Source organism: Mustela erminea, chromosome 6 (genome assembly GCF_009829155.1).
Source record: "Mustela erminea isolate mMusErm1 chromosome 6, mMusErm1.Pri, whole genome shotgun sequence".
Classification (NCBI taxonomy): domain Eukaryota; kingdom Metazoa; phylum Chordata; class Mammalia; order Carnivora; family Mustelidae; genus Mustela; species Mustela erminea.
Window position 1 is genome coordinate 57,753,733 of NC_045619.1, and position 27,018 is coordinate 57,780,750.

Here is a 27,018-nt window from a genome sequence, read left to right on the forward strand (position 1 = left end):
ACGCTAAACAAGCATAGGGTTTTTTTTACATAGCCTGTTTCTGCTGAGTTCGGAGACTTGGAAACATCATTTGACTCTGGCAAAAAGACAATTCCAGAAAGGTGTTTAAAACTGTCCTTTTGTTCCTGGCCCTGAGTTAGAAAGGGACATGTGCTTAGGAAGAGAGTTTTCTACCCATTACTATCCATAAAAGGACAGAATCTATGGTGCATGTAAGACTGGTGCATTGTGCAGATTCAATAGGAAGTGACAAATCAGAAAAACCTTCTCCAGAAATGTCTCCCATTCAAAGAGGTATCACAGGAGGTCTGTTAAAGGTGCCATTCAGTGGTGTGTGCTGCGGCGTATGGGACTACACAATGTGAATGTGTAGACGAAGACGGGATGGGTAGTGAGAGAGTGTAGACAATTTAAAAGAAAGGATAAGGAGATAAATGAGATTTTAAGGAAAAACAAAAACCCAGAGAGCTCTGTGTGTGCATATGTGTGTGTATAAGGCTTGGCGATCCTGTCGTTTCTTGTTTCTGAGGTTCGAGTTGCCTTTTTTTTTTAATTTCATGTAAATACTTGGTAGTATGCAGAACTATCAGGGAGAGATCAGAGTTCCACCTTTGGAGTCTTTTCTTCTGATGCATGATTTTCTCTCTGAAAAACATCAGGACATTGTTACTTAGATTTGGAACCTACGCTTGGTTTTGAGCTCCGAGGTTAGCAAACTGAGCTATTTAATGACTCCTGGAAGCCCTAAATCCATCCTTAATTTTTATCTCATGAACTCTAGTATATAGGAATTTGGGTTGTTTCCCATTAATAATGTCAACAGAATGGTAAAACCCCACATTTAGCTCCTTCGAATATGCGAGATGTTTTCAAAGACGCATGTGTAGTTCTGTTCTCATGACTCTACCCTGGCAAGCATCCCGGTCCTCTCCGCCGTATATCCCCATGTACTGTTGCTCTTAATCAAAACCAGTAAAGCTCAAAGACTTTTTACTTAACAGGAAATAAGAGGACACAGAGAGGAAAACTCAGCTTGCTGTACCTGAAGTCTCTACTTACCAGACGTTTCCCTTTGAGAAATCCATCACAAAAGTTTTGCACACGCTCCACAGAAAGTTCTGTAATGGCCAGTGTATCCCACGCCTCATCCAGAGTCCGGTAAATTGCCAAAGCGGGCAGTTGAGACTCATTTAGTTTGAAAAATGAGATCACCTTCCCATTGGCCTTCACACCACTGTCCACCAGAATAAAAAGAATCTGCAGTTGGAGAGGTTTGAAAGGGGAAAAAAAAAATCTGAGGTCCAGAGGAGAAAGAGACACCTCATAATTGTTGCTGTTTACACTGATTGAACTTGTGGTCTGTGCCCTATAATTTAATGAGTTTCTTCTTCTTTAATGAGTTTCTCTGCTTTGGTATTTTATCCCTTTGATTTAATTTTAAGAACACAGAACTGGAAACAGCTTTAGTGATTAGCTAAATATGCAAGTATAGCCTAATGGTTGGAAGCAGATAATGCATTTTAAATTTCGCTTCTGGTACTCTCTAGCTGTTGTGACTTTGGCACGTTACTCAGCCTCTCTGAGACTCAGTATTCTCACTGGCAAAACAGGCTTTTGTTGGGGGAGATTAAAGGAGAGGATCCATTTAATATGTCCAGCACGGTTTTCAGCATTTGGTAAATGCCTGATAACTGTCAACTATTTAACATAATTAAATCAAACCTTCTACCCCAAATAGAAACCTTTAGAATGTTGTTAGAAGATCATTTACAGTCAGAAACACTGAAAACTTCCCGTGTTAGAGAAACAGTCACCTGAAAGCCAGTTTATGTTACTACCAGACACTTGTCAACATTGAAAAGTTCCAGTTTAATGAAGTGGCTTTGAGGCGGTCGAAGGTTTATTATTTCAGTGATACCAAATAGAGCTATACAAGGTAGAGAAGGAGCAGAACTAAATAAAACTTATTGGATATCTAGTAGACACCGGGTACGTGATAGGTGCTTTACCTGAGAAATAAGTCCTGAGTCTAAAACTTTAAGAGATTATGGCAAAGAATAAATACATTGTGGCCAATAGGGGATTTTTATTTTCAGATCTCTATTTTTCTCTCCACTTCTCAATGCAGGATCTATTTTTCTCTCCACTTCTCAATGCAGGAAAAAAATGTAGACTTCCCACCAAGGGAAAATATGGTTATATAGGTCTTTAACAATATAAAACAGACCCTTAATTTTGTTTTATTATTTTATTTATTTTATTTATTTATTTTCAGCATAACAGTATCATTATTTTTTCACCACACCCAGTGCTCCACGCAATCCGTGCCCTCTATAATACCCACCACCTGGTACCCCCACCTCCCACCCCCCGACCCTTAATTTTAAATCAGAGTAGTGTGATTCATTATGTCCCCATTCTTACTTTGTTATCTCTTAAGCATACTCACTTTCCTCATTTACCTAATTTCCCTGGACCCATCTTCCCCTTTTCAGTGTCCTCTGTCCTGGTACTGAGTACTTAGAAGGGTATCTCCCATCTCAGACTTACCTTTCCCTGGAAGAGCTTGGCTGCCTTCTGGTATCTGTGCAGACTTTCTTCATACTCTGGGGAGGCCTTGTTCATCATCAGTAGAAGATGAATCTGGATCATGCTATTAAATAGACCAACTGCTGTCTGGCAAATTGAAGTGTATTATAGTAGAATGAAAGAGACAAAGAGAAAAAAAAACACACACATAAGTAGCAACCCAGTAAATAAGTAGGCAGAAATATGAATGAGAGCTGTCCACCCATAACACAAATGGTAACTGGCCTCCAACTTGGCCATCAGAAGGTCTCAGCCTCTGGCTCTCATGCCACTGTGTAGCTCCCTACTGCTCAAGCTGGATAAGGTTGAGCGGAATAACCACAGGGATATTACAGACACGATGGCGCGTGACTTCCAAGGTTAAGTCATAGGTGATGTAGGAGCTTCCGCCTTATTCTGCTTATTCTCTCTTCTGTAACGCACTCTGGGGAAAGCCAGTCCCAGTGTGAGACATCAAGCACTCTTGCGAAGAGCCCCAGACAGCACAATGCTAAGACCTCCCACTGACAGCCAGCTCTAACTTACCAGCCTCCGGAAGTGGATCGCCTAGCTCCTGTCAAACCTGCAGATGACTGCCTCTCTGACCCAGGATGGCAGGAGCCTCAAGATCAGAAGCCCCTAACCTAGCCACTCCCAAATTGCTAACCAATGGAAACTGTGGGAGAGAATCAACTTTTACTGTTCTACTGTTCAGAGTTTCAGGTTTATCAATGAGGAAACTGAGGCACAAACCCTCCCAGTCACGTAAGTGGCAGACTGGGAGTCACACCAGGCAGTCTGGCTCCAGAGTCCAGACTCTCGACCATCAGGATATGCCTTATGCATATAGCTCATTGCAACACCCCATCTAAACCGACTCCACCGGAAGCTGTCTACCTCAAACCTTGCAAAAAGATAAGCCCTTCAGGAGACCAGAAGCATCGTCCCTTTATTTGCTGATGAGAGAGGGTGATTTCCTGTGAAGTTGTTGGTGATGAAGGGGAGCCAGGATGAGGAGAGAGCGTGAAACAATGGCACTGGCTTGTCTCATGTGTCTCTGTTTTAAACAAATCCCATCCCTCCCCACTTCTCCCTCCTAAATGCAGAAAGTGCTGCTGTAAAACTGGCATGTGTAGGGGAAGAGGGAGAGTGCAGAAGATTAATGAACTGTCAAGGCAGAGTTCCAGGGTGATGGGAAAGGCAGCAGCTAGGTTGGCTTCTGGAAGCTACACGCTGCTCTGTAGTGATCCAGCTCTATTGGCCAACCTGTAGGCAAGGAGGGTTCAATGAGTTCTTTCCCAAAGTTTCTCCTGGAGTTCAAAGCCAGTTCTTAGATTGTAAATTTGAGAGACCAGATGTTAAACAGCCATCTCTTGTTTTACTAAGTCCTGCTACTAAAATGTAAGGTATGCATCTGTCCTCCCATGGCAGAGACAGAGGATATTTTTGGGAATTCAAGAAATCAAAGCTAAGGAGTCAAAAGGTATAGCTGTCTTAGCAGAAGGCATTTAATTTTAATTTAATATAATAATTTAAAATTTTTTAAAATTTTAAATTAAATTATATTGAATTTTTAATCAGAAGTGAGTAATTTAATCTTAATAGACACAGTCTAATTTTTCACCCTGAAACCAAGTATTGAGTGTATGCATTCAGAGTATACAGCTGGGGGTGGGGGTGCCTGGGGGACTCAGTCAGTTGAGTTTTTGACTCTTTGTTTTAACTCACATTGTGATCTCAGGATTGTGGGATCAAGCCGTGCACTGGGCTCCATGCTTAGTGCAGTGTCTGCTTAAGACTCTCTCTCTCTCTCTCTGCCCCTGCCCCACTCCCCCAACCAAATTTATAAATAAATCTTTTAAAAAATAGCATAGAGGCAGCTTAATACAAGGTCATGAATTCTGCCTCATCATTGTCACTGTGCAAACCTCTGCATCATCAGCAGGTAAGAAATAGCTATGGTAGTGGGGGCAGGTCTCCAAATGAGAAAAATATCATTTTTGGGAAATGAAAAAGTCACAGTAAAAGTTGGACTTGCTTCTCTAAAGAAATTCTTACCTAATTTCTTCTTGATGTGATTTGCCTTCACTATTAATGTGGATTTTAAAAACAGTGTCAGTATTTTGTAAGAGACGAGACAGCCCAGTCCTAAGAGCTCAGGAAGACCAGTCCTTGCCCCTACCTTCATTTGTGTGCAGAACTCCAGGACCCTGGGGCCGTAAACCCAGGCATTTTGACCTCTACAGACATAATCATGAGAAAGATGACAGTCTAGGAGAAAAATGACTGTTTGATTATTGCTGCCAACACCGCTGGGGTGCATGTGTTTGGAATCTTAGCAAAAGTGGAAATGGAGTCACCACTCCATGAAGACAAATGTGGTGTGAGAGGTGGACAAAAATTTAGTCAACAGGAAAGGGGGTGTTTCCCATTGAAGGCTATGTGGGGCAAAGGAAAAACCACAGGATTCAGTCAGACAGACGAGTCATTAAAAAAAAGCAGGGACAAGTGCAAAGGGTGTGTCTGAAGCTTGAACAGCTCGTCATATGGCCCTGAGGAAGTTAGGCCACTTTTCGGAACCCTGTTTTCTTCTCCTGGAAAATGGAAATAGACAATAGAAACTAATGCATCAGCGAAACTGCCTGCCTTCCACGGTGCCTTTCCTGCTTACTACGGGATCCCAGACACGTCACTTGGATCTTAAATGTGCTCCTCTATAAAACGGGCATAATCGTTTTCTCTCTCCCACCTCAAAATGGCAACGTGAAGATTAAACGAGAAAGTGGGTGTGAAATGGCTTTGGGAGTTCTCGAACTCAAGACGTGCATTCTCAAGTCATATTAGTAGAGAACGTACAGCATTTCTGAACTGAGGAAGCCAGTAGAAATGAATATTCTATCACTTTACGATCTGCCCCAGGGAATGAAAAACACTGGGCACAGAAAGTACCTGTAGAGGCTGTAGAGCGTAGAGGAGCAGAAGATGATCAGAACAGGTGGATCCTCGCCTTGGCCCGGTTTGCACGCAGCGCGCAACCCCGGAAGAGGACAAACCTAGAGAGAAAGCCCACCGCGGGGAGGGTCTAGGCATGCGCAGGAGGTACCAGGCCCGGAGCTGTCAGTTACTGGTCCGCTAGCAGGTAGGGGAAGGTTTTACAAGTTTTTACAGAATGTTACATTGCTGTGACATCCAAATATGTGATCAGTGGGCCTTATTTTTTAATATTTTGTCTATTAATTTACTTTCATTGTATTTTGCCAATGTATTGGTCTTGGATGCTTTTGGAAAAACGTGGACCTTCAGCAGAGATTGCGATTTTGTTGAAAAGTGTGGTCTAGAGGATTGCTTGGATGAGTTGCCTTTAGTGAGCCCTCCCAGGCAGCAAAACTCAGACGTTTTTGAATCGGTCATCTTGACTTTGCATTCTGGCTCTCTTTCTTACTAGTCGTCTGATGGGTATTTAAGGGTCCGCCCTTCCTTCCTTCCTACTTTCCTTCCTTCCTTCCAAAAGACTTATTTGCTTATTTGAGAGAGAGAGAGAGAGAGAAAGCACATGTGGGAGGGAGAGAGAATCCCAAGCAGACTCAGAGAGAGAGAGAGAATCCTCAGCAGACATGCTGAGCTCAGAGCCAGATGTGGGGGACTCAATCCCATAACCCATGAGGTCACAACCTCAGCGGAAACCAAGACCCAGATATCCAACCAAGTGAAGCATCCAGGCACCCCCTGATGGGTATTAAAGTTTTTTTTAACCCCGTTTCTTTCTTTTTTGAATAGGGACAACTCTGTCAAGCATAAAGGGTAGTAGTAAGGATAGCAACATAAACGACAATAATGGCAGCTACTGGTCAAAGGATTAGAACTCCTGGAGGAAGGGATCTCTACTATGGAGACAAGTACCCTCTGTGACACAGGAACTTAAGGGTCTGGAGACAAGTGCTATTGCTTACCACAGGGTTGTACTCTGTCACCAAGTGGAGGCTGTTGATCTCAATGAAACGGCTTAATTTGGTGGCATCAATGCTTTCAATGTCTTTGCTCTCTAAATCCAGTTTTTCATTATCCACCTGGGTAACACAGAAAGGATAAAACTGTCACTGTTGTTTTTATTCATTCGTTGGTAAATATTTCTAGACCATCTACCACACATCAGGCACTGACTAAGGCTCAAAAGACATAAAGGTACATACGAAATATTCTCTGCTTTCAAAGAACACTGTCCTGTGGGAATCAAAGAAGTGAACAGAAATGTCATCACAGGGGAATTGCAGGCCCATATGTCACCTACAGGAAGAGAAGAAAACTTCCAGGAAGAAGCAACTCTTGAAAAGTCAGGTGAGTGAGGATGGGGAGGGAATTGTAAATTAAAAAAAAGTATTTGCAAAAGGCAGAAAGGTGCCATGTTCTGGAAGCTGCAGTTAGTTTGCTATGACTGTAACAGTAGATGTTAAGTGTGAGTAGGAGAGAGACAAGTTTAGTGGGGTAGGCTGGGGTAAACTTCTGGCGTTGAAGCTGAGGTAAATAGATTAAAGTCTAACCGGAAGGCAAGAGGATCCGCTTGCATAATCAGATTTTATGTATGTATGCAGAGAGGTATGTATGCATGTATCCTTTTAATGTGAAATAATACACACATATAGAAAAAAATATATTATTATTTCCACAAAATGGAAAATATAAAAAAAATCAGGTTGTAAAAATCATTATAGGGCAAACAGTGTGGGACCACCATTTGGGTAAAGAAATAGAATATTGCCAGAATCCCTGAGGCCCTCTGTCTTCCCTTCTAAACCATAATCTGCTCTTGCTCTATCTCTCTTTTTTTTTTGCCAAACATGACCATTTCTTGACTTTAATGGGGACCATTTTCAATCCTCCCTTTATAGCTTTGCCACTTAAAGATGCATCTTTTGATCCTATGGTTCAGTTTTCTTTATTAAAGTTTATGTAAGTGGAAACAAACAGTGTGTTTTTGGTATGTGTACCTCATTTCTTTGTTTAACATTCTGTTTAGTAGGAGTCATCCGTGTGCCTGCATGCATCTGAAATTCGTTCATTTTCCTTTCTATATAGTGTCCCATTGTATAAATATGCAATGTTTATTTATTCATTTACTACTGATGGATAGTTAGGCTGTTTCCAGTTTCTGATTATTGAAATAATTCTTCAGTGAACACTCTTGTTCATGGTAAATATCTGTTGACCACACACCTTGGACTGGGATTTTTGATTAGAGCGCATTCGTATTTTCAACTAACTAAAAATGCCAAACTGTTCTCTCAAGTAGATAATAATTTATGCTTGCACCTATATTGCTTGAAAGCTCCCATGGCTCCACAACCTTGCCAACATTTGCTATAATCAGCTTTTCTAGTTGTATTCATCTTGGTCAATATGGGGTGGTGTCTTATTGTGTGTGTTTTTTAAAGATTTTATTTATTTATTTGAGAGAGAGAGAGCAAGCAAGAGAGAGAGCATGAGTGGGGAGAAGGGGCAGAAACAGAGGGAGAAGCAGACTCCTGGCTGAACACGAAGCCCAATTTGGGGCTCGATCTTAGGACTCTTGGGATCATGACCTGAGCCAAAAGCAGACACTTAACTGACTGAGCCACCCAGGTGTCTCTTATTTTGGTTTTAATTGTATTTCCCTGGGTAACCACTTGTATATTCTCTTTTATGAAGTGTCTATACAAATCACTTGCCTATTTTTCTATTGAGTGTCTCTCTTTTTCTTGCTGGTTTGAAGATTTTTTTAAAAATATATTTTATATGTGGGCCCTGTGTTGCTTCTATATTGTATTATCTTTCCTCACTGGGAATTTATGTTATTGCTCATAAACAGAAGGTGGTTTCAATGTAGTTGAAGCTATCAATCACTTCCCTTATAGCTGGTGTGTGTTTTTGTTTTGTTTTATTTAAAAATCTTAGACCGCACCAGGGTCATGAATATATTCCCTTATATTATCTCCCAGAAACATTACTATTTTATCTTTCACAATGGATAGGAAATCCACCTGGAACTCATTTTTCTCACTATAAAATGGATGCTTAGAGCCTTGATTTTTATCATTTTCCTTTTCTAAACTGTACATTAAAATCTACACATTTCCCCCTTACAGGGCTATAAATGCATCCATTAATTTTATGTGTCGATTTCTTATCATTCAGTCCAAAATGTTTTTCAATTCCTGTTCTTACTTCTCTAAACTATTGGCTATTTAGAAGTATGTTTCTTAATTTAATCTTGTTATTAATTTCTACATTTTACTTATATCATTTGTCAACTTCTTTATATGTTATAAATGTCCTTAAAATTATGTATATTCTGCAGCTTTCAAATACACTATTCTGTATATACTAGCAGCTCACTTGGTTAATTTTGTACTTCAAATTTTCTGTATTCTTACTGATATGTTTAGCTAGTTTATTCTATCAAGAGAGTAGTATTAAAATCTCCCATTTTCATTGTGAATTTAACCATTTAAAAAAATAATTCTGTCAGTTTCTGCTTACATATTCTCAGGCCATGTATTAGATGAATGCAAATTTAGAATTGTTACATCTTCTGGCCAAACTGATATATGTTTCATTATAAAATATCGTTCTTTATCTCTTGTTGCCTGAAAGACTACTTTGTCCGACATTTATATGTTAAACCAGCTTTCTTTTGGAAATATTTGCATGTTATAGCTCTATTCTTTCACTTTTTAAAAAAAATTTAGGTAGGAATTTCTTTTAAAAAATTTTTTTATTTAAATTCTAGTTAGTTAATATACAGTGTAATATTGGATATCAGAAGTAGAATTTAGTGATTCATCACTTACATTTAATACCCCAGGGCTCATCACAAATGCCCTTCTTAGGGGCGCCTGGGTGGCTCAGTGGATTAAGCCGCTGCCTTCGGCTGAGGTCATGATCTCAGTGTCCTGGGATCGAGCCCCGCATCGGGCCCTCTGCTCAGCAGGGAGCCTGCTTCCCCCTCTGTCTTTGCCTGCCTCTCTGCCTACTTGTGATCTCTCTCTCTGTCAAATAAAATAAATAAAATCTTAAAAAAACAAAAAACAAAAACCAAATGCCCTTCTTAATCCCTATCATCCATTTAGTCCATCTCCCACCTATGTCCCTCCATCAACCCTCAGTTTGTTCTCTATGATTAAAAGTCTCATATGGTTTGTTTCTCTCTCTCCCTCTCTCTTTCTCTTTCTCTCTTCCTCCCCTTCCCATATGTTCATCTGTCTTGTTTCTTACATTCCACATATGAGTGAAATTATATGGTATTGTCTTGCTCTGACTGACTTATTTCACTTAGTATAATACACTTGGGCTCTAACCACATCATTGCAAATGGCAAGATTTCAGTCTTTTTGATGACTGAGTAATAGCACATTGTGATATATATATACCACCTCTTCCTTATCCATTTATCAGTCCATGGACGCTTGGGCTCACTCCATAGTTTGGCTCTTGTTGATAATGTTGCTACAGACATTGAGGTGCATGTACCCCTTTGAGTCTGTAATTTTGCATCTTTTGTGTAAATACCTAGTAGTGCACTTGCTGGATCAAAGGGTTTATCCCTTTATTTTAAACTAACTAGATATTTTAAATGTGTTCCTGTGTTTAAAAATGAACTGTCTTTTGTAAAAAGCACAGAGTTGTATTTTTTAATCTAGTCTTCTTTGCCTTTTGATTGCATTATATTTATATAATTACTCATACATTTAATTCCATCAGCATTTCTTATTGGTTCTGCCTGTTCCAAATCCCACTTTCTTTCCTTTCTGGACTACTTTGAATTGATTGAGCACTTTATATTATTCCTTCTTTTCTTCCGTTGGCTTAGAAGTTACACATGCCAGAGTCACTCTTGAGGTTCACCAGCATACAGTATACAACATGCATTCTTTAGGTATCCGAATCTAACTTTAACTGGTAATTTTGTCTCCTTTTGGACAATGCAGACATTAGAACATTCTAATACAGGTTTCCTCCTTCCAACTCCATTCCCTGATTCCACACTGAAGACTTACCGGTCATTATTATAGCACATTTTAATTCTAAATCTCACAAGATGTTATTGTTATTGTTATATAGTCAGTATACATTTGCATTCATGCACATTCTTATATTTCAGTTTCTTGTCACTTCTTTCTGCACTTTTGAGCTCCCATCGGGGATGTTTTGCCCTCTGCCCAGAGAATGACTTTTAGTATGAGTAAGATCTGTTGGGTGGCATAGTCTTTCAGTTTGGTTGCTTAAAATATCATCAGTCCAGCTTTATTTTTGAAGGCTATTTTTGCTGGAGGTAGAATTCTAAGTTGACAGTTACTTTCTTTCAGTTTTTGCAAGATATAATTCTTTAATTCTTTCTATGTAGCATTCCTTTCTTTCCACTGAGAAGTTATCTGTGAAATTTAGTATTACCCTTTGACTTTTTACCCTACTCTTTTTCTTTGACTTTCAGCTATTATACTATGGCATGGCTAAGGGTAGATTGTATGCATGATACATGTATAATTATGTATGTGTAGAGGTATATGTGTGTCTGCATATATGCACGTATGTATGGGTATTTATAATTTATATATTCATATATGGTCATCTTAATCTAATTTCAGGGACTGAGATGATTTAAATCCATTGCAGACCCTGCGAGGGCTGATTTACTTATGGTACATCCTTGTCCTTAGGGTACTGCCCTCTAGGGTCCAAAGTGAGGCAAAGGGTGTTTTACTAAATCTACCTCCTACTTCCATTTCTGGGCTCTGGAATTCACCATTTACTTTTCTGGCTCTTTGAAGATCTCAAAAAATGAATAAACTTCTTAGTCTCTTGATTGCTTCAAGAATTGGTAGGAAAAGACCCCCAGACAAAAAACAGTCCCAATACAGGACTTTCTTTTTGGGTTTTCATCTTTTCTAGATCTTACTCTAGACATTTCTCTCTCTTTTGCTATTTCTCCAAACCCACCCACCACCTTTTAAAATAAATTGCTTTTGGTGGAAGGGTTACCTAGTTACCTAGTCCATTATCCCATATTTGCATTTTAAAGCTACCTTTCCACCACATTCGGATATATTAAAACATAAGACTTCATATTGTCCATCATTGTTCTAGAGTTTTCCATTCCCCTCCTCCAATCTACTCAGGCCCATAAAGGCACAAGATAATGCTTCTATCACCCATAGCAACTATGCCTACAAATGTTAGCTCCTGAATGGTTCTGTTGCCTAAAATAGTTTGAGATCACTGGGCCACCAACACTTGGACCTCTCAACTGCTTTCCCTTAGATCTGCTATCTAGTATAGGTCCTACCCAGTCTGATCTTCCCTTAGAACCATCATTTTGGCCCCAAGATACTTTCTCCCAATCTACCCAACAAAGTCAGAGGTAAGTCTCATTATAGTTTATGTAGGAGGGAATTCAGGCATAGATAAATTGAAGTCACTAAACTGTAGGAATCTGATATTGTTCATCATCATCATTCCCAAGATGATTCCCATTGCCTATTTTTCTCTTCTTTTGTTCAAGCAATATGCACCTTTAAGAAGCCCAATGCACTCTATGGTTAACAATATTACTTCTTGATATACCCAGTCATTCTCTTAAAATACATTTGTGAATAAATTATTTGAGAGGGGAGAAGGTCAAAGGGAGAAACAGACTCCCCAAGAAGCTGGGAGTCCTATGCAGGACTTGATCCCGGGACTCTTGGATCATGACTGGAGCTGAAGGCAGTCATTTAACCAACTGAACCACCCATGCACCCCCCACTCAAATAGCAATTTAATCACTTTATTTTGGGGCACCTGTCAGTTAAGCCTCTGCCTTTGGGTCGGATTATTGTCCCAGAGTTCGGAGATGGAGTCCCCCATCAGGCTCCCTGCTCAGCGGGGAGTCTGCTTCTCCCTCTTCCTCTGCCCCTCACCCTGGTCGTACTCTCTCTCTCTCACACTCTCTCTCAAATAAATAAATAAAATATTTAAAAAAGAGTAATTACTTTATGACTGTTCTTCTCAACTCAAAGTTATAAAACAAATAAATGTTGAGGTGCAAAAAAACGTACTTCAAAAGAATTTTGAAAAAAATCATCAAAACAATGGAATATTTTAAAATGTGAACTCCTGGGGTGCCTGGATGGCTCAGTGGGTTAAGCCGCTGCCTTGGGCTCAGGTCATCATCTCAGGGTCCTGGGATCAAGCCCTGCATTGGGCTCTCTGCTCAGCAGGGAGCCTGCTTCCCCCTCTATCTCTGCTTGCCCACTTGTGATCTCTCTCTCTCTCTGTGTCAAATAAATAAATAAAATCTTTTAAAAAATGTGAACTCCCTTTGTATATGTAATTGTTTTAATATTCACAAAATTCTGAGCAGAAGGCTTGCGGCAGAAATAGCAAAACAAGAGAAAAATCTTCCTAGTGGCGTCTCTGCCCAGCCCCTCCCCTCCCATCCTCCTCCTCAAGTCAGTAACAGTCAGGAGAGAAAGAGAATGAGCAGTCCCTTTGCGGCTGCTTTGCCAGCTGGCATGTATCCTTCACACTTAAGGCTTTGCTAATTGCAAACGTCAAAATCATCATTATTACAATCCCAACCGGGGCCTTTTTAATATTTCATGTGTCTAAATACTTCCTGATTATTTGTCTAGGAACTTGCAGGCCTAGTGGCCGCGTCTCAGCTAACGGAGTTGTGCTGTGGCCAGGAGCCCCTCCCTCTCTGCTCTTTTCCAGGCAGTCCCTCACCATTTCCCAGAACAGGGAGAACAGGAAGTGCCCGCTACTCCAGGTGTTTCTGGACTTCAGGAATGCAGAATATTGGAGGCCAAGGATATTAAGGGGTGATAACATTCTCTAAGTAGCAAAGTGTTTTAATAAAAACCAGTCTTCTGAAGTCTCTCCAGTTTGTAGTGCTTCTTTTAACGAAACATGGCAGATTAGTTCACCATGTCTTAAACTAATAAACTCTGGAACATTCATGTGTAGGGTTCCTGGAAACAACATTTGAACAGGAAATCTCCCTTCTGTAAAGGGAATTATTTGCATAATGCAGTGGACAGAAAATCCGACCCTGAAACCAAGAGCTGGGGAAAATTTTTTTTTACATATTTTTCCAGTTTTTGGAAAGAATTTTACTTGAGATATCATATTCTTTCTCTCCCCAAGAAAAGAGGCACCAGAAGAAAAACAGAAAAAGTAAACCAGAGGGGTTGCCACCTTAAAATATAATTTTGAATCTTCCCAAGAGTATTTGAAGTGGGCTATTTTATGTTTTAGACATTGTATCATTACAACAGATTAGTTTTTCCTGTTCATTGGTACTTCAGCAATATTCCTCTGAATTCCTATGTATTTCTCTAATTAAGTACCCAGTTTTTCATAAATGTATTAAAGTCATCTTAGTTTACACCACAGTTATAGTATTAAATGTCTTGAATAGCACTGAGAAATCATTTGTGAGACAAATACCCTCATGTTCCTGGATTTGTTTTTACAAACTGCTTAGCTCACCATATATTTGGTAATACATATATTTGAGAAAAAATACTTAATAATTTGATAGATCTCACTTCTTACATTTATTAGCTTATTTTTATGCACTAGTTCCTTTTGATTCTCTTTGTTTGGCAAGGTGCATTTCTTATAATAGGAATCCAGCACATAACTGTCCAAGGAATGAAAGAATGCCTTCACTGTGTTTCCATTACTATCCTACTGGGTCAGAGTGAGGCTAATTATATTTCTTAAAATAGAGGTGATTGAGGAAACCCAAAGCAGGATAAACATTCAAATAATATCTGAGATTCCATTTTAGAACAGGCTCGTGGTTTATTCAACCCAGGATTACATCTCCATTGAGGCAACAATGAGGGTGCTGTCAGGGTAGAGGGTCTACCTGTAGTCACACTCACAAAAGACAAGCTGTCATACACACCCAACAGGTTGTCATACACAACTTATTATTGTTTCACTGACTTAAATTCTTTCTGATCCCATTTATATAGTTGGCCCGCACTATTTCTGGAGGATGATATATATAGCATTTAGCATTATATATATAGAATATAGCATTTGCTGGCTTCGTATTGCTCTAACATTTCTTTCTTTCTTTTTTTTTAAAGATTGTATTTAATTATTTATTTGAAAGAGAGGGATCACAAGTAGGCAGAGAGGCAGGCAGAGAGAGAGGAGGAAGCAGGATCCCCACCAAGCAGAGAGCCCGATGTGGGGCTCGATCCCAGGACTCTCAGATCACGACCTGAACCGAAGGCAGAGGCTCAACCCACTGAGCCACCCAAGCGCCCCTGCTCTAACAGTTCAAAGCATCCAGTCATGTCATCTCTTTACAGTCTTACTGTTTTTCCACTTATTGTGATTTCAGCTTATCTCTAAATATGTTCTTACAACTGAAAATTCTCTGTCTACATCCTGAGATTTCTTTGCCAAAATATGTAGTGTCTAGATTAAATCCTGAGAAATAATCCTAGGGTTTAAGTAGTTCCTTGGGAGGGGATAGAGAAATGGTTTAGGAGAAGGTTTAAATAAATAGGCTGGAGAACGAGCCTGATAGAATCTAGGAGTAAAAAGAAAGGTTTTCGTCAGGCTTAAGTACTTCAGAAAGTCACTACAGTATCATAGAAATGGAGTGTTTTGGAAACAGCAAAGCTGGGTATGAATCAGACGTCGGTTTATTCCATAGTTGTGAGAATACAGAATATGGAGCTTTAGTGTTCTTACTGATAATGTAGGAATAATAATAATTATTTCATCGGATTCTTCTGAGAATTAAATGGTAGAACACTGAAAAACACCGAGCAAAATGTTATCATAAGTTAGGCACTAAAAACAAAGAAACAGGGAGCCTGGGTGGCTCAGTGGGTTAAGCCTCTGCCTTCGGCTCAGGTCATGATCTCAGGGTCCTGGGATGGAACCCCACATTGGGCTCTCTGCTCAGCGGAAGCCTGCTTCTCTTCCTCTCTCTCTCTGCCTGCCTTTCTGCCTACTTGTGATCTCTGTCTGTCAAATAAATAAATAAAATCTTAAAAAAAATTTAAAAACAAAGAAACAAAACATACAGAAGGGACTGTACATTTAAGATGAAGATACTCGCAACAGGCTCACATTTCCCAGTTTAAAAAGTAGTTTTGGTTGATGTTCCTTGAAAAAAAGAAAAGAAAAAGAAAAAGTAATCCGAAACTCCTAAATAATAATTCTGTTAGAATACGGACTAAAGTTTTGAAAGTGTAAACTGAGAAAGGTACGTTTATCTAAAAGCTGGCTTGGCATAGGTTGAACCTCTCCCAGACCAAGCCAATGGAATAGGGCAGGAGCCTGTGTGTTTGGTTTTGGTATGGTACATCAATGATCTCATCCACGGGGTTCCCAGGAGTTCATTCAGAATAGGTCCGACACTAGTGGTAAACAAAAAACTGTTGCTAAAGACCTGTAACAGCCCTGGGAAGTCATCAACAGGCCTTTATAAAGAATATACTGAAAGCCAGGCTAATGAACCCATTAGAGATCGAAAAACTAGTAGAGACATTGGAAGCAACCGCACCGGTTTCTCTTCCTCACTTGTGTATCTTGGTAGCATGAAGACTTCTTTCTTTATTCTTTTAAAATTTTTAATTTAAAAAATTTTTTTCTTGATTGGATTATTTGTTCTTTGGGTGTTGAGTTTGCTAAGTTCTTGGGAGGGAGACAAACCATAAGTGACTTTTAATCTCACAAAACAAACTGAGGGTTGCTGGGGGGAGAGGGTTTGGGAGAAGGGGGTGAGATTATGGACATTGGGGAGGGTATGTGCTTTGGTGAGTGCTGTGAAGTGTGTAAACCTGGTGATTCACAGACCTGTACCCCTGGGGATAGAGTATTATGCCTCCATCAGAAAGGATGAATACCCAACTTTTGTAGCAACATGGACGGGACTGGAAGAGATTATGCTGAGTGAAATAAGTCAAGCAGAGAGAGTCAATTATCATATGGTTTCACTTATTTGTGGAGCATAACAAATAGCATGGAGGACATGGGGACTTAGAGTGGAGAAGGGAGTTGGGGGAAATTGGAAGGGGAGGTGAACCATGAGAGACTATGGACTCTGAAAAACAATCTGAGGGTTTTGAAGGGACGGGGGGTGGGAGGTTGGGGTACCAGGTGGTGGGTATTATAGAGGGCACGGATTGCCTGGAGCACGGGGTGTGGTGCAAAAATAATGAATACTGTTATGCTGGAAATAAATAAATAAAAAAAAAAAGAGAACTTGAAAAAAAAAATTTTTTTAGTACTAAGACTTTTATATCAGGCCTTTGTGAGATTTATAAACAGCAAACTGGGAAAAGAACTTGTGGACGTGTAGCTGATTAGCATTTTCCTATGGAAGGGTTACTCCCAGGGTTTCAGCAGTCACGTGAAAGGCATTAGTCTAACCTTCCATACCTGCCTAACCAAAGCTTTTCACCAAAATGCTTGGTTTAATCCTATTTCACAATGGTGGAAAGAACGACCTGCAGCTACCGTCCAGGTGGGCAAAGGATTAGGGACTCAGATGGACTTTGGGTGGTGAGTCAGTTTCTCAAGCCTTCTGAGTGTCTTCATGACCAGAGGCATATGGTGGAGCTTTGGAGTACGAATGTGAGTGAGTCGTGGTCCCTGCCCTTGGATAGCTCATGGTCTAATGTCACTGTTAGGTGAGACAGACACGGAGAAACGTAACATGTGCTTTAAAGTGGTAAATGTAAATAGAGATACAGAAGTACAGAGGCACAGGTAGGCTGATTTGAAGATTCCACAGAGGCATCGTGAAGGATGCAATGCCTCAGCGGAATCTGAGAAGTTCGCTGCTGGAAGCTAAGTCACAGGGGTGGTGGCAGTCAGGGTGGTGGCATGCTACGGAGGGGCCTGTGTGAAGTCATGGAATTGTATCATCACTCTCTGGTAGGGTAAAACCTACCACAGGAATGTGCTAGAAAAGGGACTAGAGAAGCAGGTAGTGGCCAGGTCATAAAAGACTATATGTGCCATTAAATATCTTGGTTTTATTCTGTAAGAAATGGAGAATATTGAAGAGCTTTTAGGAAGGGAGTGTTGTGGTCCACTTTGCATTTTAAATACATCATTGTGATACCAATCTAGAAATTGGATTCGAAGTAGCAAAGGGAGATAATTAAGAAGCTATTGAAATGGTTTATGCCAAAGATGCTAGGAGCCTAAATGAGGAATGAAGTAGAAAGAGTGAAGGGGAATATAGCTTCAATTAGATTTGAGGTACAACTGGCAAAAATTAAACCAGATGAACATAGCCATTCAATAAAAGTATTTTAAAGGAAAGAGCGTAACTCAGCAGGTACAGATCATAAATTCAGTTTTGAACATGTTAGAGCTGTAATGCTGAAAGAAAATATCCCAAATAGTTATATACAACAAGCATTTGAATCATGAGAGAGGTCCCAGGCTAGAGATAAAACATTTCAGATCCTCAGCAGACACATAATAGTCAAACAAAAAGAACTGTATTACCTAAGGAAAATACATTCATTCATTCATTGATTCACTCAACAAACAATGGTCACCTGCTGCATGACTGACACTTTTTTAAGGTTCTGTCATTGAAGTAGTAAACAAAATAGTTCGGGCTTCTATGGAACATGAATTCTATAATCCAGACTGGGGAGAGCACTGGGGTCAGGAAGCAGTGTACATGGAGACAGAGGTCTCAAGGAGACTAAGAAAAGAAGACCAGAAGTAGGTTCCTAGGAGTTAAGGAAAGAAAGAATGTTAAAGAGATAATCAATAATGTCAAATATGGCAGAGACGTTTACCTAGATAAGACTTAAAGCATGTTCATTGGGTTTGGAAATATAGAAGCCATGCTGACTGGAACAAAGCAGTTTTTTTTTTTTCCCCAAAGATTTTATTTATTTATTTGACAGACAGAGATCACAAGTAGGCAGAGAGGCAGGCAGAGAGAGAGAGAGAGGAGGAAGCAGGCTCTCCTCTGAGCAGAGAGCCAGATGCGGGACTCAATCCCAGGACCCTGAGATCATGACCTGAGCCGAAGGCAGAGGCTTAACCCACTGAGCCACCCAGGCACCCTGGAACAAAGCAGTTTTAATGGAGTGTGGGGCATAGGTCAGATAGCAGGGTATTTAAGAGCTTGAAGAAAATGGAGGCACTGAATATAAAATACATTTAAAAGAGATATGGATGAGAAGGGGAAGGACTGTACAGAGATCTTGATAACTTTATCTTTTGTCCCAATTTTGCATTTCCAGTAGATTCTATACATCTTTATCTTAATATTCCACCAACAATACACATTTTACAACTAATAAGGCATCAGAAATCCCTATTTTTGTATATGCCCTCACTATTCCTACATACTCCGGCTTTAAACTTTGCTTCCTATCCAGAAATTTCATGTTTGACCATTAGCAGGATCTGCCTTCTTTTTTTTTTTTTTTTTAAATTTCTTGTTTTTTAAATTTTTTTAAAAATGATTTTATTTATTTATTTGAAAGAGAGAGAGTATGTGAGTGTGCTTGTGCATTCATGAGCAGGAGGGAGGAGGAAGAAGAGGAAGGCGGAGAGAGCAAAGGGAGGAGCAGGAGGAGGGGAGGGAGTAGGGACAGAGGGGGAGGGAGAAGCTGACTTCCCACTGAGCAGGGAGCCTGATGTGGGACTTGATCCCAGGAACCCGAGATCATGACCTGAGCCTAAGGCAGGAGCTTAACCAACTAAGCCACCCAGGTCCCCCTTTTCTTCTCTTTCTTTTGTCCCCACTCTACTGCTCCGTGCTTTAGTACATGGTTGATTTTGTCAGCCTAACAAAAGTCCTCTAGACTCCTGTGTTTTTGCTTAACAGTCCATCATCCTAGCCATCACTGCCAAAATCATCTTGCTAAAACACATTCCTGCTCATGTTACTCCTGGATCCAAAGGCTTTAAGGGCTTTGCAGTGCCAACCAAATTAAATGTAAACCCACTAACCTGGTATTCACATTTCTCCATAATATGGTTTCAATCAGACTTCTTATATTTATTTTCTCTAAACACTTACCCTGAGATCCAGTCAAACTGGCTTGATCACTGTTTCCTAAGTTTGATGTTATTCCCACCTTGGACACGAATTCCCCTCTATTTTGTCCAAATTTTATCTTTCCTTTAAATCCCAGTTCAGTTGTCTCCTTCATCTTTTTTTTTTTTTGCCAAAATCCCTACATTTCATTCATCCTTTTAACGACTTGCATTGTAGATACTTGTAAACTATGTTTACATTCTCAACTATATTTTAAGACCTATGAGAACAGAGAACATATTTAACATGTTTTATTTTCAGTATCTTGCAGAGGGCACAGTGGTTGTTTAATACATGTTTGGTAAATGTATGTGAACACCCAAGGATATAAAAATATAAAATTTTGGAGCTCAAGATGACCTTAGAGATGACACAGTCAAACTCTTTTTTATTTTACAGATGAAGGAATTGAAGCTAAAAAATGTCAAGTGACATTTGCAAGTCACTTGTCTGGTCAGTGACAAAACCATGTTGCAATCCTACCTCTTGACAATCAGTCTAGTCTTCCTTCCACCTCATGACAGCACCTGTTTGGGAAACTTCAGTGGAGCCGTCATCTTTGTCATTGTTGTCCCTGATTCCTTGGTCCCTGGCACCCTCATTAGTATTAAAGGCAAAGAGCCCTTTCTAGGCTCACAAGTTCATAAGTCCATAACCCAAGGAAAAACAGAAAGAAAGCTCCAGCAGCCCACCCAACTTACCATGCGAAAGAGGGAAATGGTGTTCCCGGTGATGTTGTAGTGGGCCAGAACTTCAGAATCGGTGCTGATTCCAAAGGACACGTCTTGGAAGTTTTGCACCATACTATGGAATAGGGACACTGCTGGTATTTCTAAATCCTAAGAACAAGAAGAAGAAGAAGAAAAACCCCACAGGATTATGTTGGAGAGGAGAGAAATAGAGAATAAATGTGCTTACTCATAAAAAAAAAAAAATCATAGACTTGATTTCGAATCAGATGAAACAGCACTTACCTCCAAGACTGCAGGCTCAATTCACAGTGGGATTGTTGATTTTCCAGGCTGAGTGGGCTAATAGGTAGCTACAAAACTGTAGCTCAGCCTGAAACTTCTGTCTGGCCTTATCATAAAGCTTGTAATTTATTAGCAGAAGAGGGGCCCACAAATTATATAGGCCTGCAAAGTTTGCCTACATTGTCATTGACCACCCGAGTAGGCAAAAGTTTTGGGAACAATTTATGGAGGAAAGAAGAAATGCAAAAATAAGAAATAGGTGCTGTCAAAGGGCCAAAAAGGAAGAAAAAAAAAAGCATAAAGGAAATTAAAATGGAAGCCTAGAGGTTTTATTAACAAAGATTTGTGTGGGATGTGGAAGAATAGTCACCTTTCCCTGCATTAAGCCTGAGATAGTGCCCGTGAAGATACTATTCCTGTGCTGTTCCGACTCTAGAAAGCCCTGCAGGAGGGAGCAGGGAAGCCACATCTGAGTAAGGATTCCAGCCCTTCCTTGACAAGCTGGCATCATTTTCCCTGCTGTCAGAGGACCTTTGCCCAGAGCAGCTCCAGGCAATGAACAGGAGGGAGCATATCCTTTTCTGACATCTTTCTGGCCTCAAGGAGGGGAAGTGCAAAAAAGAAAAGACACTGACTAGCCTTGCCTCTGGGGTCAAGCAGAGGGAGTTGGTATCTTGCTCCTTGGAGATGGTGTATGGAGTTCATTCGAGGCTATGAACTAGTGCTAATCTAGGCTCCTCCCCCCACCCCCTTTAATTCTCCTTAGTGTGGAATTACTCATGGATCAAATGACCAACGGCATCTGGTGGCTGCTTAAGTTATTGCAAATTCCTCCATTCCCACTTTCATTGCCTTCCCGAGGGTGGCTGTTGTGGTCTCCAGCTCCGATTTCTCATTGTTAAGAAATGGGCTCCCTGCCTTCCTCCCCACCTGCATGTCATTGCAGCCATTTCTGGCTGTGTATCCAAAATTGCTAGGGTGAGGGTGCGTTGTACCTAATTAATGGAAATGGATAAGAAGGTCTGCAATAAGAGCAAGGGCTTGATCAATGAGAATAACCAGATGTTACCTTCAAAGAAAGATAAAAATGCCAGAGTGGTGCCCTTTCATGTATGGCTGCTTTCATTAGCCAGGCAGCCCATCTGGAAGATGGCGGCTAATGCCTTCAATATTCAAAAGGTCATCCTTTCTCAGCATTTCAGAACAAATGGAGAGATAGAAGGATGAGGGACTCCCTATTTGGTAAGACTTTAGACAGAGATTAACCATTGGCTACTGTGTGGCCTGATGATAAAAGCTGGATTTACTCTGATTCCTGCCTCAGCAGTCCCGATACAGATTTAAGATTCAGAGCACTCCCATAATGAGGAACCTCAGAACTCCTGAAGCAAGTATGAGAAAGACATAATTCAGAGGCGGGGAATGTCTTGAAATTGAGAGGTCTCGATTGAGAGGTACAGACTCTGTACCCCTTGACTTCTAGTGCAGGATCATCTGGCCATCAGGTGACTGTTATGGCTGCTCTGGGCCATGAACCTCCTGGTTCTTTATGGGAACAGAAACAGGGACAAACCTGGAAGAAACCAATGATGGCCACCTCAGCAGCAGCAATGAATTCCATGGTTGCTGGGACATCTGTGAGTGACACGGGTTTCTGAGAAGCAGCAGAACCATCTAGAGAGGGAAGAGAGAGAGAAGCAGAAGGTATGGGAGAGGAGGAGTTCTAAATGCTGAGGGCATCTCTACTTTTTCTCTCTATACCAAGGCCAAAGAGATGACAGTCTCTGGGGGCACTGCCATTATCCCAAAGCCTTATTGTTTTACTAACATATGGAGGGTGCCCCCACCTTATGGTTTCTCTCTGAAGGACAACCCTAGATTTCTTTTTTCTCTACTGGGCAACACAGGTCTTTATCCATTTTCCGTTTCCTGGAAATGTTCTTTGTTTGGAGCAAAAGGACCCAGGGCACTCCCATGTTCCCTTCCCTTCCCCTAATAACATTTTCACCGTATGGTCACCCAAGTGCTTTTTCTTTTACCTGATGATTCCTGAACTTCTGCAGCAACTTCTGGGGACAGTCGCCATGTGAAAAGAAATAATAGAAATAGGAGTCTGGGTTGGTCAGCTTCCATTGTTCTTTCCCTGCTCCTTCTCCAAGCCCTGGACTTTGTCTTTTGGGAGACCAACTCAGGGCAGCCCACTCCTGGTAATTGGCTGTGGTGTTGTTAGTGTTCTGGGAACTGTGCAGCTGGCTCTATGGGAACCTTCAACTTTTGAGATAAAAGACCAAATTCTGTGACAGGATCTCAGAACATAACCAACCAGAAGAAGAAAGTAGTCTATTCATATGAATTAAAAAAAAGAAATATTTGCAGGTATTGATCTAAGCACTAGGGATACAAAGGTAAGTAAGATCCAATCCAGCCTGTCCCAGCTTAGACTGTTAGTGTGAGAGATGGACAAGTGGATCATAAATATAAAACAAGACATGACTAAAAATTGAGAAACCCATAGGATACTATGAGAATACAGACTTAAGGACATTTAGGACAGTGGTGGGGTTTAGTGAAGGTTTTCTTCCTACAGCGGATGTGTAAGAAAAGTCCTCTATAAATAGGCTGTTGTCAGGCAACAAAGGTGGACTGAGAGTTTTGTGTAAAAAGCCAAACATGGAGATGAAAATGTAATGTGTGAGAGAACTATTAGTAATTGAATTTAGGCCATATTGTAAGGGGTATTACATAAAAAGTATAGGATCTTATTCTCCAGGTGATGGGATTACGCTGAAAAATCATAAGCAGGAAAGAGGTGGTGTCTGATTTAGCCCACAGATGCCCTTGGATATCCAAGATGGGATTTCCATAGGCCTTGGGTTACAGAGGTCTCAAGCTCGGGAGAAAGTTCCATGTGGAACTATTACAAGGTGAAATAACTCAAGATTTCTACTACTCATATTCTGAATATCTGCTGCTCATCACACTGGAACAGGGAGACCAAACTGTTTCCAGTGATGTAAATACCTTTTCTCCTGTGTCCAGCCCACATGCCCTCTTAGGAAACTCACAAAGGTAAACAGTCTAGTTATCATATTTGTTCGAAGGAAGAAAGCAGGGAAAAGAGGGTCTCAGTCAGATCATATAATTGTTTTATTTACTCTCTTATGCTGTTTACAGTCTCCCAGAAAAGAAGAACCTCCACTGGTGGGGAACATGATTAGGGACCTTCACTGAGCCAGCAGCAACCACAGAAGAATCCAGGGGTGGGAATGAGCTACTGTAACCCAAGGCAAAAGGACTGTTAATGATGGTTTGCCTATTTCCTGGCCTCTAGCTGCTCCAAAGGGAAAGGTAGAAGGAAATATTAAATGACTAGTTATTGAAATGAAGAATTTTGAAGAACTGGCCTTAATGGGGGCCCAGAAGGAATGGGCAGGATTAAAGCCTGGGTTTTAAGCTTCTTGTGCTAGGGACCACTTGAGACATTGCAGGATAAGATGTGTTGGTAATAGAATGTGGGGCGCATTGGGGAAGGGATCCAGCTGTGAACAGGGAGGAGGGCCAGGGTGGTGAAGGTGACTGAGAGGGTACTTCTGGATGGCGAGGTAGGGAGAGGGATGGGTGGATGTGCTCATTCTGTCCACTCCTTCTTAATGGACAGGTTCCACTCCCACGTAAGGTGGTCGTGCTTGTCATCGTCGGTGAAGAAGGACTTGTTGTGGTAAGTGCCTCGGGCCAGCATGCCCTTGGGAGCCTCCTCAGTTGGAGTCAGGAACTCATACTCCTCTGGCCGAGGCCCGTAGCTGCCAACCATAAATGTTGCTTTGTCCACTAGGAAGAAAGACAAGTTCATTAGGGTAAGCGTCTGACAGAGGAAAAGCAAACACAGAAAACTGGAAAATTTGGAGCACAGCCTACAGTGACCAAAACTAAAAGCCATAGTTTCCAAACCGGGCTAAACAACAGATTTACCTGGGCATCTTTTTTTTTTTTTTTTTTTACCTTAAAAAAAAAAATATATGTGTGTGTGTGTGTGTGTGTGTGTGTTTTATTGGCATGCCATTTAATAATACAGTTTCGCTCTCAGAAACTATGGATCAGTAATCCGCTACAGGCAGTGTCAAGAGTCAGTGTTTTTATTTTATTTTGTTATTTATTTATTTATGATTTTATTTGTTAATTTGAGAGAGAAAGAGTGTGAGCAAGAAAGAGCACAAGCAACGGGAGGGTCAGGGGGAGAGGGAGATGCAGACTCCTCGCTGAGCAGGGAGCCCAATACAGGGGCTCTATCCCAGGACCCCAGGGATCATGACGTGAACTAAAAGCAGGAGCTTCACCGACCGGGTCACCAGGTGCCCCAAGAATCAGTGCTTTTAGGAAGCCTCACAGCTGTTGCTATCAGGAAAGTTGGGAAATTAACACCTTAAGTCTATGGGGATCAAGACTCTTCTATTATGGAGCTATAGCAGGTTATACCATTAAAAAATTCCTCATTATGGGCACCTGGGTGGCTCAGTCGTTAGGCTTCTGTCTTTCGCTCAGGTCATGATCCCAGGGTTCTGGGATCCAGCTCCATGTTAGGCTCCCAGCTCAGCAGGAAGCCTACTTCTCTCTTTCCCACTCCCCCTGCTTTTGTTTCCTCTCTCTCTCTGTTAAATAAATAAAAATCTTGTTAAAAAATCCCTCATTAATTGAGACCTGAATTCTGGTCTCATCTCTGCAACCACTTACATCGATATGATATTTCTGGGCCTCTGTTTCTTTCTCTATATAATGAATGTTAAGGACTTCCTACCTATAAACTATCATTCTATGAACATATCAGTTGGGGAGGTGAGGTAACAGCCGGTGATCAGAATGAACAGAAATCATGGATGGAAGAATTGCATAGAACGGGGAAATCGATAATTTGGTTAAAAAAAAAAAAGTGAAGAACTGGGACGAATGTTGAAAATAGTCAACCGAAGTTATTAATAGGTGAATAACTGGGACATATATTAAGAAAAAGAGGGCATTAGAAAGTATAACTAAAGGTAGGCAGGAGGAGAGACAGGCAGGCAATGTGTAGTTGACTGTTAAATATTGTGAGTAAGTTTGGAGGAACAGCTCCAGACATATCATTATCCTCTTGACTAAGTGAGGCAACATAATCTCTATACCCAAAGGAAAACAGGAAACTGAGCTGTTTTTTCAATGAAACTTGGTCCTAGAAAGACCGGTTAGGATCTTACAGGTCAACAACCTTCTGTGGGATTTGAGTAATTGAGTGGTTGCCCAAGTCATGCAAATTTGTCCAACAATTTCCCCTCAAACACTTTGCTTATTAATTTGGAGGAACTGACCTATGCCTCACTGTTTCCCACCTCTGGAAGAAGAGAGCCCCCAAGGTCAAAGGGAAATGTACCAGTACTTCCATCACCTTTCCAAGTTTCATTTGACCCTGCCCGTAGCATTGGAAGGAAACTGAAGGCAGCTCCCCAAGGCACATACAGTTTAGGTACAACTTGTCAAGGGCAACTGAAGACCAGATGATGCTGTGTTATATCTCCCTCAGAGCTTTTCTTAATTCTAGAAAGAATTCCGTTTCTTTGTTTTAAAAATTAGGTGCTGCTCCTTGCTCCCCCATCATCACTCCACACCTGCCCACATGCTACTTCCAACTCTTATTCCCAAAACACACACACACCACTGGATAGAACCATAGAAACTTCCAGTCTTGGATTTTGCTGACCCTTAGGTTTATACCTCTGAACTATTTTTTTTTTTAACTTTTGAGAGTTTTTTTTAATAGACTCCATTTTTATCCAAATTTATCTTGGTTACTCTTCCCCTTTGTGAATAATAAATCACAGAGACCTAAGGCTAAAGGTTAGTGGCTGACCCAGTCTAAACTAGATCTCTGAATGTAGGATTTGCCATTAGTGTCTAGACAGAAGTATACGTGTGCTCTTTCCTAGGGGGAGAGTCCAAAGCTTTTTGTCAGGTTCTTAAATGAGTTTGTGACTAAAATTTTTAAAAAGAAGAAGTTTAAGTATCAGTGGGGGACAGAGTTTGGGACAGTGTGAAGTGTGGGTCCCTTACCTTTCACCCCAGTCCGGTAGGTATGCTGAACATATTTCAGACCCGACACAATATCCCTGTTCACCTGTAAGTGGGAAGGATCCAAGCAATTCAGATTAAAAACGGTCTCTCATTTCTCCCTTTTCTTTCATGCTTACCCTATCTAACTGAGTCTTCTTTGAGGATGAAAGAAGGTTAAGATTTAGTTCAGAGTAAGTGTTACTATTATCATTTAGTGTGGGCAGCGAAACAGAGATTAGAGAGAGGAGGTCCCAAGAGTCAACATTGCCAACCTGGTTTTAATCATTGAATACTGTGCTGTTTTCTTGGAGGGAAGGGGGTGCTTAAATAAAA

The 27,018-nt window shown here is 40.8% G+C and overlaps 2 protein-coding genes and 1 long non-coding RNA gene across 4 annotated transcripts in view; 1 reads left to right on the forward strand and 2 right to left on the reverse strand.

Annotated features, from left to right (window-relative positions):
* Positions 1-23,545, reverse strand: ERP27 (endoplasmic reticulum protein 27). Its single transcript, XM_032347417.1, has 7 exons — positions 22,647-23,545; positions 22,181-22,281; positions 20,335-20,472; positions 6,519-6,635; positions 2,551-2,676; positions 1,060-1,257; positions 1-645 (listed from the first exon to the last, which is right to left on the reverse strand). Exons 1-7 carry the CDS (start codon positions 22,738-22,740, stop codon positions 598-600), a joined length of 822 nt encoding a protein of 273 aa, XP_032203308.1. The 5' UTR covers positions 22,741-23,545; the 3' UTR covers positions 1-597.
* LOC116593328 overlaps positions 5,524-27,018 on the forward strand; it is a 23,762-nt gene continuing 2,267 nt past the window's right edge. For both annotated transcript variants that reach the window (XR_004286865.1, XR_004286864.1), the window contains exons 1-2: positions 5,524-5,707; positions 6,781-6,903. This is a non-coding gene — a long non-coding RNA (uncharacterized LOC116593328). The remainder of the gene's footprint in view (positions 5,708-6,780; positions 6,904-27,018) is intronic.
* ARHGDIB (Rho GDP dissociation inhibitor beta) overlaps positions 23,737-27,018 on the reverse strand; it is a 20,202-nt gene continuing 16,920 nt past the window's right edge. Inside the window, exons 5-6 of the mRNA XM_032347418.1 lie at positions 26,686-26,749; positions 23,737-24,435 (exon numbers count right to left, since the gene is read on the reverse strand). Of these exons, the coding sequence (XP_032203309.1) occupies positions 24,236-24,435; positions 26,686-26,749 (264 nt within the window). The 3' untranslated portion in view covers positions 23,737-24,235. The remainder of the gene's footprint in view (positions 24,436-26,685; positions 26,750-27,018) is intronic.